At 42.0% G+C, this 15,440-nt stretch overlaps 1 protein-coding gene and 1 long non-coding RNA gene across 2 annotated transcripts; both read right to left on the reverse strand.

The window, feature by feature from the left end:
• Positions 1-2,777: 2,777 nt before the first annotated feature.
• LOC106585174 (phospholipid phosphatase 1) lies at positions 2,778-9,052 on the reverse strand. Its single transcript, XM_014171090.2, has 6 exons — positions 8,633-9,052; positions 5,504-5,655; positions 5,057-5,340; positions 4,838-4,895; positions 4,527-4,703; positions 2,778-3,600 (listed from the first exon to the last, which is right to left on the reverse strand). Exons 1-6 carry the CDS (start codon positions 8,688-8,690, stop codon positions 3,478-3,480), a joined length of 852 nt encoding a protein of 283 aa, XP_014026565.1. The 5' UTR covers positions 8,691-9,052; the 3' UTR covers positions 2,778-3,477.
• Positions 9,053-10,094: 1,042 nt separating this feature from the next.
• Positions 10,095-11,263, reverse strand: LOC106584959 (uncharacterized). Its single transcript, XR_001323870.2, has 4 exons — positions 11,227-11,263; positions 11,063-11,156; positions 10,844-10,916; positions 10,095-10,747 (listed from the first exon to the last, which is right to left on the reverse strand). It is a non-coding gene; the product is annotated as an uncharacterized lncRNA (long non-coding RNA).
• Positions 11,264-15,440: the final 4,177 nt, after the last annotated feature.

Consider the following 15,440-nt stretch of genomic DNA (forward strand, 5'->3'; position numbering starts at 1 on the left):
GACAGTTAAACCTAGCTCATGAGGCTTTTATAAGTTATATTCTTCAAGAATAAATGGGTATATATCATTCATTAATAAGTACAAAAATTATTGAAACAACTGCGGATTGCCCCTTTCCTTTGAATATGAAGAATATCATCTCTTTGTCATTCTCCGATAGTTCACCCATTAGTATTTAGTATAGACCTGTAGCTTTGTAAGAGATGCTGTCCTCTAGAACATCAGATACTGATTCATAGAGGAATAGAAAATGATTGAAAGGAACGAAATGGCCCCTTCCTTCTCACAAAATAGAAGTGATGGAGAATCACAATGGAGAAAATCTGGGCCTCAATTATGTCCCACAACTAGGGCCCAGACTTTTCCTAGTGAGATCACACGGTCGGGAAAAACTCCTGGCCCCAGTAATGGGACTTGAAAGTCATGTACCGGGTAGAGGAGAGCCCTAAAGGAGAAATCCCTCTTAACCTTATAACTCTGTAATTAGACATGACATTGAGAGATTAACTCTCTCTGGTGGAAATAGATCCTCAGCAGGGGATCAGGCTGGTATCCAATCCATGCTATAACATTCTTCTATGAGCACTCAACAGGTAATAGTTGGAGAGAGCAGGCCGGCATATTGAAAGCCTTTAGCTTACACAGATACAGTTGAAGTCGGAAGTTTACATACACTTATGTTGGAGTCATTAAAACTTGTTTCTCAACCACTGCACAAATGTCTTGTTAACAAACTATAGTTTTGGCAAGTCGGTTAGGACATCTACTTTGTACATGACACAAGTCTTTTTTCCAACAATTGTTTACAGACTGATTATTTCACTTATAATTCACTGTATCACAATTCCAGTGGGTCAGAAGTTTACATACACTAAGTTGATTTGAACAGCTTGGAAAATTACAGAAAATGGTGTCATGGCTTTAGAAGCTTCTGATAGGCTAATTGACATAATTTGAGTCAATTGGAGGTGTACCTGTGGATGTATTTCAAGGCCTACCTTCAAACGCAGTGCCTCTTTGCTTGACATCATGGGAAAATCTAAAGAAATCAGCCAAGACCCCAGAAAAGAAATTGTAGACCTCCACAAGTCTGGTTCATCCTTGGGAGCAATTTCCAATCGCCTGAAGGTACCACGTTCATCTGTACAAATAATAGTAGGCAAGTATAAACACCATGGGACCACGCAGCCGTCATCCCGCTCAGGAAGGAGACTGTCTCCTAGAGATGAACGTACTTTGGTGCGAAAAGTGCAAATCAATCCCAGAACAACAGCAAAGGACCTTGTGAAGATGCTGGAGGAAACAGGTACAAAAGTATCTATATCCACAGTAAAACGAGTCCTATATCGACATAACCTGAAAGGCCGCTCAGCAAGGAAGAAGCCACTGCTCCAAAACCGCCATAAAAAAAGCCAGACTACGGTTTGCAACTGCACATGGGGACAAAGATTGTACTTTTTGGAGAAATGTCCTCTGGTCTGATGAAACAAAAATAGAACTGTTTGGCCATAATGACCATCGTTATGTTGAAGGAAAAAAGGGGAGGCTTGCAAGCCAAAGAACACCATCCCAACCGTGAAGCACAGGGGTGGCAGCATCATGTTGTGGGGGTGCTTTGCTGCAGGAGGGACTGGTGCACTTCACAAAATAGACGGCATCATGAGGAAGGACAATTATGTGGATATATTGAAGCAACATCTCAAGACAGTCAGGAAGTTAAAGCTTGGTCACAAATGGGTCTTCCAAATGGACAATGACCCCAAGCATACTTCCAAAGTTGTGGCAAAATGGCTTAAGTCAAGGTATTGGAGTGGCCATCACAAAGCCCTGACCTCAATCCTATGGACAATTTGTGGGTAGAACTGAAAAAGCGCGTGCGAGCAAGGTCAGGAGGAATGGGCCAAACTTCACCCAACTTATTGTGGGAAGCTTGTGGAAGGCTACCCGAAACTTTTGACCCAAGTTAAACAATTTAATGGCAATGCTACCAAATACTAATTGAGTGCATGTAAACTCCTGACCCACTGGGAATGTGATGAAAAAAATAAAACCTGAAATAAATCACTCTCTACTATTATTCTGACATTTCACATTCTTAAAATAAAGTGCTGATCCTAACTGACCTAAGACAGGGAATTTTTACTAGGATTAAATGTCAGGAATTGTGAAAAACTGAGTTTAAATGTATTTGGCTAAGGTGTATGTAAACTTCCGACTTCAACTGTAGTATAAAAGGTAGTACATCACTGTTTGAGCAGTTGCTCGCCAGCAACTAAGCAATGACAGCAGTTGTTAGTGAAAGGACTATGGTGCATGTTACATAAGAATGTGTTTAATTTGAAGATGATTTATTTACCATTTGCATGTCCATAATGTCTATGGGTGTGGCTGAAAGTTGAGGACACACCCACAACAGCTGAGGGTGAGACAGAACACAAATATGTAGTTCCAGACTTGTGGTGAGTACGCCTCTATATTTTCGTCTGAAGTCTGTACTTTGGCTCTTGAGGAACATTAGGAAAGGAACATGGTCCTTGTGTTTAGACCCCACCCTGCCTTACCTCCTGGGCATCTGGGCCCCACCTAACTCTTACTTCAAAAAGAGATCCTTTACGTCAATGGGACATCCTGGTTAAAAAAAAGGCTATTTGACAGTTATGGTTTTGGACTTTCTGTATGGGTAGTTTCTCACGATCTCACTAAACAACGCACACACTTATACAATTCACAAAATGTGTCTCAGACACAGTACTATTCACTGTACCAAAGTACCAAAATGGAATTCCATCTTTATTTGTCACATAGCTAGCATTTTGTTTTCCGAAAAGCTCAAAACACTGTTTTTACAATAGTACATCTGCATACAAATGGCAAAAAGTTAATTTGTGTATTTGTCACCATGATTTCTACACTTGGACACATTTGTAAGGAGTTTCCAGGGAGCTTTGAGCAAGTGTCAGCAACAATCTGGCGAAGGCAGTATTAAAAAAATATATACAGTACATAGTACATCATTTCAGAGCTCAGTAAGTCTCCTGACTTTCATTTAAGCTTTGGGACAGTCGTGGTATTTCATTCACAGGTGTAAGACTTATTATTGGTCAGGCTACACACATGGACACTCATTACTCACTGTAACAAACTTCAATTTCATTCATTTCAAACACAATCCTCAAACCAATGCAATCACAACCGTTCCAACAAGCGCAGACATCGCACCGCAATTGCACACAAAGACCAGGAATTGAATACACGGACCGTTAGCTCAACAAACATAGGCAAGATCATTGGCTCTGAGAGGACTTAACATCTGTCTACAGGGCTCAGGCAACATGATATTTCCACGACAGTCAATGCCAATGACCTGAAATGCATGGAAATAAATAACCATAGTCCTCTGTAGCGGATGGCAAGTAGTTGTAGCTAGCTTAACATGCTACTTGTCCTCAATGCATTGTCCATGTTGTAGTCAGAGCTTCATTCTGTGCTTCCGTAGTGGATCCCATTTACAGGGTTGTCCTGTAGACTGGGGTGGGACGTCTCCGCTTGTATCTCTACTGGATCAACAGGCGTCTTGAAGAAATCGGACACACAGAACACCTGTGTCGGGAGAGGAGAGCATTTCTTATACAATGGAGACTGAAACTGAGGAAACTACTTGCAGTGATACAGTATAAACATGAATGATGTTGTCTCTAAAGGAATGGTAATACATGGTTTGTTCATATATAATTCCATGCAGAAACATAAGGTGCCCACTATTATGCAATTAACTAGCTACCTGTGTCAATGTGAATAATGAACTACAACAGTGGCTATCAACTTACTTTACGTGTTTAACCTAATCGGCTGGGTCTGTTGTCAATCTGGCTGGGCCAGTGCCCAGGCCCACCCGCGTCTATAACCTATAGCAGTGGTTCCCAACATTTTTTGAACCGTGGAACATCTTGATGGGATATACAATTCGGCGGCACACCTAAAATGTTCCTATTAATGTATTTAGTGGTAATCACTGCCATCTCCTCTGATCCATACTGCAAATCATCTATTTTATATGACAAACATTTTTTATAGATTAAATAGCGAATCTGCGCTAGAGAATAGTAAAATAGTTCTTCAGATTTGAATGGTTTGGGCTACAGACAAGCGTTTCTTTGCACGGTAAAGGTGCAGCCACGTTCTGTTTGTTTCTATGGCAGTATAGCTAAGCCCAGAGCCATATATTTAGAAATAAATGATTCTGGCTAAGTCTAATCAGACTTGCCTGTGCTAATGGTTTTCACAGACAAAGTAAAATTATACAAATGTAACACCAGCCAGAGCGCACTGGACTTGAAACAACAATACAGACGTAACCATGTGCCATTTAATGTATTGTCTGACAGGCAGTAGTGCTCCTAAATCAAGATTCCATGTGTATTCCACAGGTCACGTTTATAAGTGAGTGTTAAAAAGTTTTGCGGCACACATGAGAGTTCCTCAAGGCAAACTGGTTGGGAACCGTTGGCCTATAGCTAGCTACCCACCGTGAGTATTGCAACTATCGCCCCCAGCAGGAGGCCAGTAAGTACGTCATTCCAGTGGTGTTTGTAGTCTGAGACGCGTGACAGCCCCACGTAGATGGACGTTGCGATCAGGAAGAACTGGATGGTGGGTCTGAGGAGCCTGGCCCACTCTGTCTGCAGTCTGGCCTGGACGTACAGCTAAAGGAGAGCGGGAAGAAGGACACCATCAACATCATGAAAGGGAGCTATTGCTTAGGGACAGGGAAAGAACTGAACTGTTGTAGCATAACTGTATGTAACAATGAGCACAGTATGCCCACTGCTATACTTACTGCTAGGAACAGCATACAGTACATAGAGAAGGATGAGTGACCAGAAAAAAAGGAAAGTCTGTAAAACAGAAGACAACAAAAAGATTAGGGGAAACTGGGTTTACAGCATCGCAAACATCTTTCGAGCTTTCATTTGCCAGTAGAGTTCAAAGTTTTTCGGTCTCGATTTCCCAGCAATATCTTCTCTTGGGATGTAACCCTAGGAAACCTCTACTGTACCTGGCCTCATCCACCATGTTTTTGTCCCCGGTACAGGTGAAGTTCTCGACGTAGCCTCCAGCAATGCAGTTGATACGGTCCCACATAGGCTTACACACAGCCAGGAAGTGGGGACGCAGACGACCAATCGAGTACTTGGCAATGTCCGTCAGTGATTGGCTAGCAGCAGCCCCGAACAGGAAGCTGCCCACTGCTTTGTAGATGCGCGCCACGTAGTTAGTCCCCAAGGATGATTTGGTCTTTATATGAGTCATATAGACGCCAAGGCACTCACCACTGACTACCTGTAAAAGCAAGAGAAGTCATCTTTAACTGAGGTGAATCGAATATATTGACATATTGTCTCAAATTATTGTACTTTTACCATAAACATTTAAAACACAAATACCTGATATTTTTGATATTTTGAAGAGAACATCTGAGAACAGAGCGAAGGTAATGACTTACCACAATCAGTGTGAAAGGGATCATGACTCCCCCCAGTAACTGGTAGGATATGGTGTCCTCTTTCAGGGGGTATCTGATGGACTCATCATTACAGAAGAAACCCCTGTTGAAGGGATTGTGCTGAGGGGTGAGGATCACAAAGGGAAGCCCAACTGGAGAGAGAGAGACAAATAAAGATAGGGATATTCAGAAATAGTCACTTGGCTCAAACTAGCCTTTGTAAACATACTTTTAAGGCTCTGCTGTAATTCTTTAAAACACTCTGTTGACCAAACCTTCACAGGAGAAAGGAACTTGGTAGGCAAAACCTGATGAAAATCAATATGCAAATAAGGCGTGCTTGTTCATGCTTTCACTTGATTTGATTATACCATTCTCTCCTGCTCTGACCTCCCTCTCACCTTACCAAATAGCCCACTCATTGCCAAGGTAACAAATAAAGGTAAAAGACAATTCAATAAAGGAGGGACACAACACTTTCTTAAATAATAGAGTCCAGAAAGCACATCAACCCCCATAAGTGGCCAAAAACAATAGGAAAATCAGAGAACACCTGTTTCTAAAATGAATGAGCCTTACTACTCTGAAACAGACTAGCAACCAGGGCTAGCTAGTCGATGAGTCAGCGCAGGATGTTTCAGTTAAGGTTAGCTGACCTAACTAACGATAACATGATTTGATGGAGATGCTGGTGTAAAAGATGTCACGTTGCTTGCTTAGTGAGTACCACTACCTCCTGATTCAGCTCACACCGAGGATCGAACCCAGGCGCTCTACCTTGCTTGCACATGTGACCGCGTTCCTGAAGCGTCTTACCAATCGGTGGCTGGCGAAAAGCGGGGGGACACTTCAAGCTGAGGAGTAAGTTTCACACATCCCCATGTGCTACACTGGCATGGATGTCTAAATGCTTCTGACACTCAGTCAGACTCACTCGGGCACACAGTCCAATTCACCTGTAACAGAGTGGATTACTCTCTTACGCTACACTGCTCTCATCTGATTTCTCACACTCCACAACATGTTCACAACAATTAGGCCTTCACCAAGAGAAATATGGAAAATCCAGGTCTAACTATACAATAGGATACCAATGAAGAAATCCATGTCCTGATATCTCGTTCAGACTCTCAAGGTAAGCCATCTCTCTTGCATCATTTATTTGTACCTAGCAGAAGGATACATATACTACGACCCACTATTCCCAATTCACAGTGTCAGTGAATCAGCTTCAAAGTTCAACTAAGTTTGTTGTAAGTTCGAACTAGGTTTGTTGTTTCTTAAAATACCCTTCCATTCAACCCACTTCCTCTCTTCACAGCTGAAGTAACTTAATTTGCTATTTCAATCACGCAGGTTACATGACCAGACTTGCTCTATCTTGATTCTGGCCAGTAAAGCACATTCAACCCCTGTCGGCAGATTCCAGCCTAAATTAGTTAACTACACTCTTAGAAAAAAAGGTGCTCTCTTGAACCTTAAAGGGTTCTTTGGCTGTCCCCATACTAGAACCCTTTTGGCATCCATGTAGAACTATTTTCTACAGTGGGTTCTACATGGAACCTAAAAGGGTTCTTCCTAAAACCAAAAAGGTTTCTACCTGGAACCAAAAATGTTAATCGTATCGTGAAATCCGAAGAACCCTTGTGGAACCCTTTTTTCTAAGAGTGTAGCAGTCACAGGTCTTTGATTAGAGCCTGTCCTGTTGGGAAGTATGGACACAATCTGCCATCATCCTTCGTTGAACATTCTGACTGCTTTTAATTGATCACAAAAGGTGGGGCGAAATTCAGATATTTTTTTAAAGTGCTACACTAGACACTTACTCCAAGTTGCACTCAGGCACAGATTTAGGATCAGTTTAGCCATAGTCTTAAAACCCTGATCGAGGCCAGGGTCTGGCTCATGGTCTGAACAAGACCATCATTTTTGTAGTCTCTCAACTCACGTGGTTAGTACCATATCTTGACAAGACTTGTCGGAGTTATCTGACTTAGTAGGGGTGAGATAACACGAAAGTGCAAACCGGAGGGACAACATTATTTTTATGATGTTTGAAGATGGTTGGCTTGGGTCTGGTCTGGGTCTTGTTTTTTTCCACAGAGTTCCGGTTTTGATTCCATCTCTGCTCGACTATAACCTGCTTGTGGCATAAACAAACTTGTGTTTCTCATAATAGTAGTGTTATACTGTCTTTCATCACACAAAATCACAAAATCCTGCACCAATTTTAGTTACACTAAAATATGTTGCAAAAACGACCCAAAACTCAAAAACCCGGTGGTTTGGTGTGATGTCCCTTTCGCCAAATCCCATAATCATGTTGTGGTCAATATGTAATAAACGAACCGCACTGAACCCAAGATCTACCCCTCCGACGCTGTTGTTTAATATGCAACCAGAAGGCTATATTCAAATCAACAAATACACCTTATGGGCCTGAATGAACGAATACAATATAGGCTATAGGTTATAAGCTAAGTTATAGCTAAAACTAGAACACAAAGTTATTTCCTGGTCAAGACATGGTCAGGAAAAACTCGTGGCCCTAGTTCTTATAATATACATCCATACTGTGTGTTGTATGCTATTATAAACCGGGTGGTTAGAGCCCTGAATGCTAACTGGCTGAAAGCCTTGGTAACCAAAAAAGTCATTTTTACTGTCTGTTCTATTTACGTTGGTAACCAGTTTATAATAGCAACATGGCACTTCGATGGGTTTGTGGTATATTGCCAATATACCACGGCTAAGGGCTGTATCCAGGCATTCAGCGCTGCGTCGTGTTTAAGAACAGCCCGTAGCCGTACTATATTGCCCCCCCCCCCTCCCCATTACGTTATTATAACAGTGTTATTGACCACAACATCTCTAATAGTGGGTGAGCAGTGGAATAGGTCAGAAGTGGAATATAACACCCATTCGTTCAAAGACTTAAGACACTTCCTGTTACATAAAAGTAATCCATGCACCTATAGGCATAATGTAGCCTAACTACAATAGTCGTAATAAAGAGATACCTCCAATAGAACTTGTTAACGTAGACTAGTGCAGAATAACTTCTCACAGAATAGGAACTCTATAAGGCTTGACACTGCCAACAACATGGTAAGTACGTAGGTTACATACCGAGGATAAAGCAGGTTACGTCGAGAAGGACGAGAGGGATTCTACCAGTCTCAAACATCTTAAGTCTCTGGACTTCTGTCTTTGACAAAGCCGTAGACTCCGGAGCGTCCGGCGTCTGTCTGCTTTTTTCAGCGAGATGAGACAGCCTATCGGTGGAACATGCCTCGCTGTTTGTTCAAAACAATAAAACAAATATACAAAAGAAAATCAATATTGTAGGGCTTACTAAACCTAACCAAAAACAGGTCAAACAAAATGTTGTTGTTTTTTATCAAGGGGGCTACTGTCTAATCAACAAACCAGCCCTATTTCTAAAACCACTACGTTTTCATTTCACAACCCAACTTCATAATATAACGGATTCTTAAGCAACAAAAAAAAAGACGCTCATAATCTTCTGGCCCTTCCAGTAAAATACACCGGTAAGAACACAGCCTCTGGCTGTGATTATGATAGGGAGGTGGCTTCAGGTGAAGAGCCTATCGCGTGCTTGCTAGGAAATACGACAGCCGTCGCCCGATGTTCGACTCGCTCCACCCTTCCCTCTAGCTATGCAAAGTTGAGGTTACGTCACTGCAGGAAACTCCACTGCTTAATTGTGGGGAAAGTGTTCAATGGAACAAAACCAACTATTATCAATTAATTTACTATGATTATATTGACCCTTAGAAGGATGATGAAAATAAAGGTGACAATAGAGATGAAACAATCTATCTATAGCCTATGTGGTATACATTTTTATACAAGTTCTACCAAGCCAAGGTGTTTCTTCTATCCTGTGTCGAAACATGTCTGACCATGGATTACTGGCAGTGGTGAGTACACACCAGTTATGTCTGTGCATCCTGTAGAAAAAAAACACAACAAGAAACAAAACACACTCACACACTGACACACACAGGAAGAGACAGAGATGGTTTTGAAATATTGACTCTCCCAATTTATTAATGCAAGACCAGAAACACCACAAATACTGACATGCAATTGCTCATCTATGCCCAAGGCATAGGATGTTGTATGCAATCAGCATTTTTTTAACTACTTGATCCTTCTATCCAAGTTATGGGCTCCAGGTCGGTTGGTTGGTTGGGTCCCAGCCAGTTCCTCTTGGTTTGTGGGTAAAGCTTGGGTTGTGGCTACAAACATGGTTTTCTCTATTAGATGGGTAACACAGAATGTTTGGGAACCCACTGTGCTTAAGTATCCAAATGTGATCATTTGTTTTCCAGGATATTTTATTCAGTGTCCACCAGTTTTAAGAAGAGGGAAGTACCGTAGGCCTAAATATGAATATGCTTAGACAGTCTGTTTCTCTAAATTCCTATTTCAATTCATATAACTAAAACGTTTAAAGCATTATGACCTTGTATTACATATTCAGACACAGTTATAAAGCCAAAAATATTACTTTCATTGAGTTGAGAGTCCATAGCAGACATAATCTGAAGCTGACAGTCTCAATACAACAAAGACAGTAAAATATTATTCGGACCTCCCTGCTTTCAGACTCAGTACAGGAAGGAAGATGGCAATAGCGGACATACAATGAGTTAGTATGGCTACATAACATCACCATTTTGAAAAATTTCAATCAAGTTTCTGTCATGTCATGACAAAGTTCATGTCTCATCCCTATACTCTCCCTCGTCAGGCCCTGTGTTTAGTCTGTAGAAGGAGAAAGACATTGTTCTCTCAACATAACCCAGACGATGTCTCTCCTCTCCAGGTGTTTTGATTTCATTACCCTAACCACTGGTCCAGGGTCAGATATTGTGTAACCCCCTAATGGTTAAGGTTAGGATAAGCGGTAGGGAAGTCTGATCTTAGATATGTGGTTGTGGGGCAGTTTCTAGTTTTTACCTCTCCAGATGCCCCTGGATCTCCTGTGTGAAGAACAGCTCCCCAGGTGGCTGTGAGAGACCTCGCTCATTGCCTTGGTCTGCATACACATCTTATACTTGTCTGGCGGCAGCTCGTCTGCACACTGCTTCTCATACCACAAGTGGAAGAGGCCTCGGGAGGGAGAGCGAATCACCATCAGCTTGCTGTGCAGGTACTTTCTGTACAGGTGAACATCCTCCAAACCTCAGCCTTTGGTGTTCCGGTCAAACCCACCTGTGCAGATCACAGATACAAATTGACAAAATAAATAAATAAGTCAGTCAGTCAGTCAGTCAGTCAGTCAATGAAAAAAACATATTGTTATATTACCTATGTTGATGAAATCAGACCTATACTTTCCAAACCCAAGATCTCTCCAGAATCCAGCATCCTTCCTTATCACCTGTTGCAGAAAGACACAATGTATAAGTATCATATAAAGAACCCAATGTAATGTATTATGCCTTTTTGGCTGCATTTACACAGGTATCCTGTGTGAACACAGCTTTTGAAGAGATTTCCACACCCAGATGTCGTAAGGAGACTGACCAGTTGTTGTTGAATAGAAGAGAGGGGCTGTGATTATTGTAGATAAGAGATGGATTGTACTGGCTGAAGAACAATGGGTGGAACACTTTATCACCTAAAGTTAGAAAAACAAAGTTAGGGACTGCATCACAGTGTTGTGGTGTTACTACAGGCTGTGTCATTACCGGCCGTGACCGGGAGTCCCATAGGGCGGCGCACAATTGGCCCAGCGTTGTCCGGGTCAGGGGAGGGTTTGGCCGGGGGGGCTTTACTTGGCTCATCGTGCTCTAGCGACTCCTTGTGGTTGGCCGGGTGCCTGCAGGCTCGACTTTGGTCGTCAGTTGAATGGTGTTTCCTTCTTGGTGCAGCTGGCTTCCAGGTTAAGTGAGCGGGTGAACCTCTTGGGGCTAGGTGGGACGCTAGCGTGCCACCTGTGGTGCACTCCATCAACAGCAGGTGCATTTCAAGAGCGGCAAATTTGAATCCAAATAAATGTCAAAATTCAAATTTTTCAAAAATACAACTATGTTACACCATTTGAAAGATAAACATCTCCTTAATCTAACCACGTTTTACGATTTCAAAAAGGTTTTACGGCGAAAGCATAAATTTAGAGTATGTTAGGACAGTACATTTACAAGAGTTGTGTGTAATGTTTTGTCAAGTCAAAGACAGGGTCACCAAAACCATAAAACCAGCTAAAATGATACACTAACCTTTTACAATCTCCATCAGATGACACTCCTAGGACATTATGTTAGACAATGCATGCATTTTTAGTTCTATCAAGTTCATATTTATATACAAAAACAGCGTTTTACTATGGCATTGATGTTGAGGAAATCGTTTCCCTCCAATAACCGGCAGTCAAGTCAGCGTCACAAATTAAATAATTAAAATTAGAAAACATTGGTAAAATATTATATTGTCATTTAAAGAATTATAGATTTACATCTTTTGAACGCAATCAACTTGCCAGATTTAAAAATAACCTTACTGGGAAATCACACTTTGCAATAATCTGAGCACTGTGCCCAGAAAAATACGCGTTGCGATACAGACTAGACGTCATGTTGGGGAGATCTAAAATCGAAAATACTATGTAAATAATCCATTACCTTTGATTCTCTTCATCAGATGTCACTTCCAGGTATCACAGGTCCATAACGAATGTAGTTTTGTTCAAAAAAGCTCATCATTTATGTCCAAAAATCTCCGTCTCGTTAGCACATGATGTAAGCCAGCCGGACTTCTCGTCATGAACGAGGGGAAAAAATATATTTCCGTTCGTTCAAACATGTCAAACGTTGTATAGCATAAATCATTAGGGCCTTTTTAACCAGAACATGAATAATATTCAAGGTGGACGAATGCATAGCCTTTTATAACGTATTGGAACGAGGGTACCCAACATGAAGTAGCGCGCCAGGTGTCTAATGGGACATCACCGTTCCATGGCTCTTGTTCGGTCAGATCTCCCTCCAGAAGACTCAAAACACTTTGTAAAGGCTGGTGACATCTAGTGGAAGCAATAGGAAGTGCCAAAATATTCCTAAACCCCTGTGTTTTTCAATGGGATAGGTTTAAAATCAATACAACACATCAGGTATCCACTTCCTGTCAGAAAATGTCTCAGGGTTTTGCCTGCCAAATGAGTTCTGTTATACTCACAGACACCATTCAAACAGTTTTGGAAACTTTAGAGTGTTTTCTATCCATATATAATAAGTATATGCATATTCTAGTTACTGGGTAGGATTAGTAACCAGATTAAATCGGGTACATTTTTTTTATCCAGACGTGCAAATGCTGCCCCCTAGACCCAACAGGTTAAGAAACACGGTTTGGCAGGTCATATTTCGGAGTACGCATGAGTCGACCTTCGCCTCTCCCGAGCCCGTTGGGGAGTTGCAGCAATGAGACAAGATCGGAATCCATTAGAACTTCCATTGACAGAAATACTGACAGACAGATTGATAGATCGTTACACTTTTAGAAAAAAAAGGTGCTATCTAGAACCTAAACAGTTTTTTGGGCTGTCCCCATAGGAGAACCCTTCGAATAACCCTTTTTGGTTCCAGCTAGAATCCTTTTGGGTTTCATGTAGAACCCTTTCCACAGAGGGTTCTACCTGGAAGCAAAAAAGGCATCTACCTGGAAACAAAAAGGGTTCTCCAATGGGGACAACTGAAGAACCGTTTTAGAACCCTTTCTTCAAAGAGTGTAGGAGGCACCATTCCTCACCGGGATCAGCATTGAGTCTGCAGGAAGTAAAGAAGTCCAGGGTAAAATGGATGTCGACGTCACAGAAGAAGAGCAGCACATTGTGGCTCCGCCTCCAGCCCCGCATGCCCAACTCAAAGCCCCGCCGACGAGATAACTCCTTGTTCAGCTGGATCAGCGTGAAGTTCCGGGAACTGGGCCTCCCTGGTGGGAGGGGAGTGAGTGGGAGAGTTCTGCTGAGGTCATCTAAATCAAGGATGGGACCCTTTTTTTCAATTTTCGCCAAAAATTACATACCCAAATCTAACTGCCTGTAGCTCAGGACCTGAAGCAAGGATATGCATATTCTTGATACCATTTGAAAGGAAATACTTTGAAGTTTGTGGAAATGTGAAGTGAATGTAGGATAATATAACACATTAGATCTGGTAAAAGATAATACAAAGAAAAAAGCGTGTTTTTTAGTATTTTTTGTACCATCATCTTTGAAATGCAAGAGAAAGACCATAATATATTATTCCAGCCCAGGCGCAATTTAGATTTTGGCCACTAGATGGCAGCAGTGTATGTGCAAAGTTTTAGACTGATCCAATGAACCATTGCATATATGTTTAAAATATTGTATCAAGTCTGCCCAAATGTGCTGCCCATATCAGATATGTCTATGTCCTGGGAAATGTTCTTGTTACTTACAACCTCATGCTAATCACATTAGCCTACGTTAGCTCAACTGTCCCACGGGGGGAGGGTCATCTACCCTTAGGTCAAAGCCAAACACAGTTGTGGACAGAAACAGGGTATCCTCATTTGATTGGTTAATAAGAACATTTTGACATTTGGAAAAAGGAAATCAAAATATGTTGGGATTGAACTTAAAAACACTTCCCCATATTCACATACTGTACACTAGCCCTGTCTGTGGTCAAACAACTGCTGCTGCTCTCTTTTCACTCCAGTCCTTCTGGTAATCCAGTATCTGTATGGCTATTCGACTATCGGGAGATGAGATATGATTATAATTCCTCTCCTTCTAGTCTCCCAGCACCGGAGAGGCTCTGCAGTACTCCCTGGTTCCTAACGCTTGAGAGGACGTGCTGATTAAAGAACATTAACTGTTATATCACACTGAAGTTGTATACTATATATACAAAAGTATGTGGACACCCCTTTCAGCCACACCAGTTGCTGACAGGTGTATAGAACCGAGCACACAGCCATGCAATCTCCATACACAAACACTGGCAGTAGAATGGCCTATCTGAAGAGCTCAGTGACTTTCAATGTGGCACCGTTATAGTATGCCACCTTTCCAACAAGTCAGCTCGTTAAATTGCCTGCTAGAGCTGCCCCGGTCAACAAGTGCTGTTATTGTGAAGTGGAAACGTCTAGAAGCAACAACGGCTCAGCTGCGAAGTGGTAGACCACACAAGCTCACAGAATGGGACCGCCGAGTGCTGAGGCACGTAGCGCGTAAAAATCATCTGTCCTCGGTTGCAACACTCACTACCGAGTTCTAAACTGCCTCTGGAAGCAATGTCAGCACAAGAACTGTTCGTCTGACCTTCACAAAATGGGTCTCCATGGCCGAGCAGCTGCACACAAGCCTAAGATCACCATGCGCAATGCCAAGCATCGGGTGGAGTGGTGTAAAGCTCGCCTCCATTGGACCCAGGAGCAGTGGGAACTCATTCTCTGGAGTGATGAATCATGCTTCACCATCTGGCAGTCTGATGGACGAAGCCCCAAACCTATGCTTGCAATCTTGTTGAGCTGAGCTTTGCATTGAAACACTATAACAATTTGTAAATTAAGCAATATTGGCTTTGATCCTGTTGTAGGACAGCCACCAGAGAGCTGAACATATGGCTCTAATTTGGATGAAGGTATGCATCTTTATCCAATGAAGGGAACTGAACTGGAATACCACATCTACACACGTATAAGTAAAACGATACTGAGATTCATATTTAACTAACATACGTCTCAGATTCACAGTCTGACTGACATTAGCGTTCAGATATTACTCAGAGAAAGGGACCAACATGTCTTCAATCCGCAAACCCTCAATAACTCAATACTTCTTATTTAATATGAAACTGTGTATGCTTTACTCACCAGCTCTCCATCTCCCGGGAACGCCACATAGCAGAGATAAGGCAGATCCAACATCATTTAA

Source organism: Salmo salar, chromosome ssa24 (genome assembly GCF_905237065.1).
Source record: "Salmo salar chromosome ssa24, Ssal_v3.1, whole genome shotgun sequence".
NCBI classification, from domain to species: Eukaryota; Metazoa; Chordata; class Actinopteri; order Salmoniformes; family Salmonidae; genus Salmo; species Salmo salar.

Bases quoted from the DNA above. Each gene is read 5' to 3' on its own strand.
- LOC106585174 (XM_014171090.2), bottom strand. From the start codon at position 8,690: ATGTTTGAGACTGGTAGAATCCCTCTCGTCCTTCTCGACGTAACCTGC. The intron at 5,656-8,632 runs GTATGTAACCTA...CTCTCTCTCCAG, and splicing joins CGTAACCTGCTTTATCCTCG to TTGGGCTTCCCTTTGTGATC. The intron at 4,896-5,056 runs GTACAGTAGAGG...TCTGTTTTACAG, and splicing joins AACATGGTGGATGAGGCCAG to ACTTTCCTTTTTTTCTGGTC.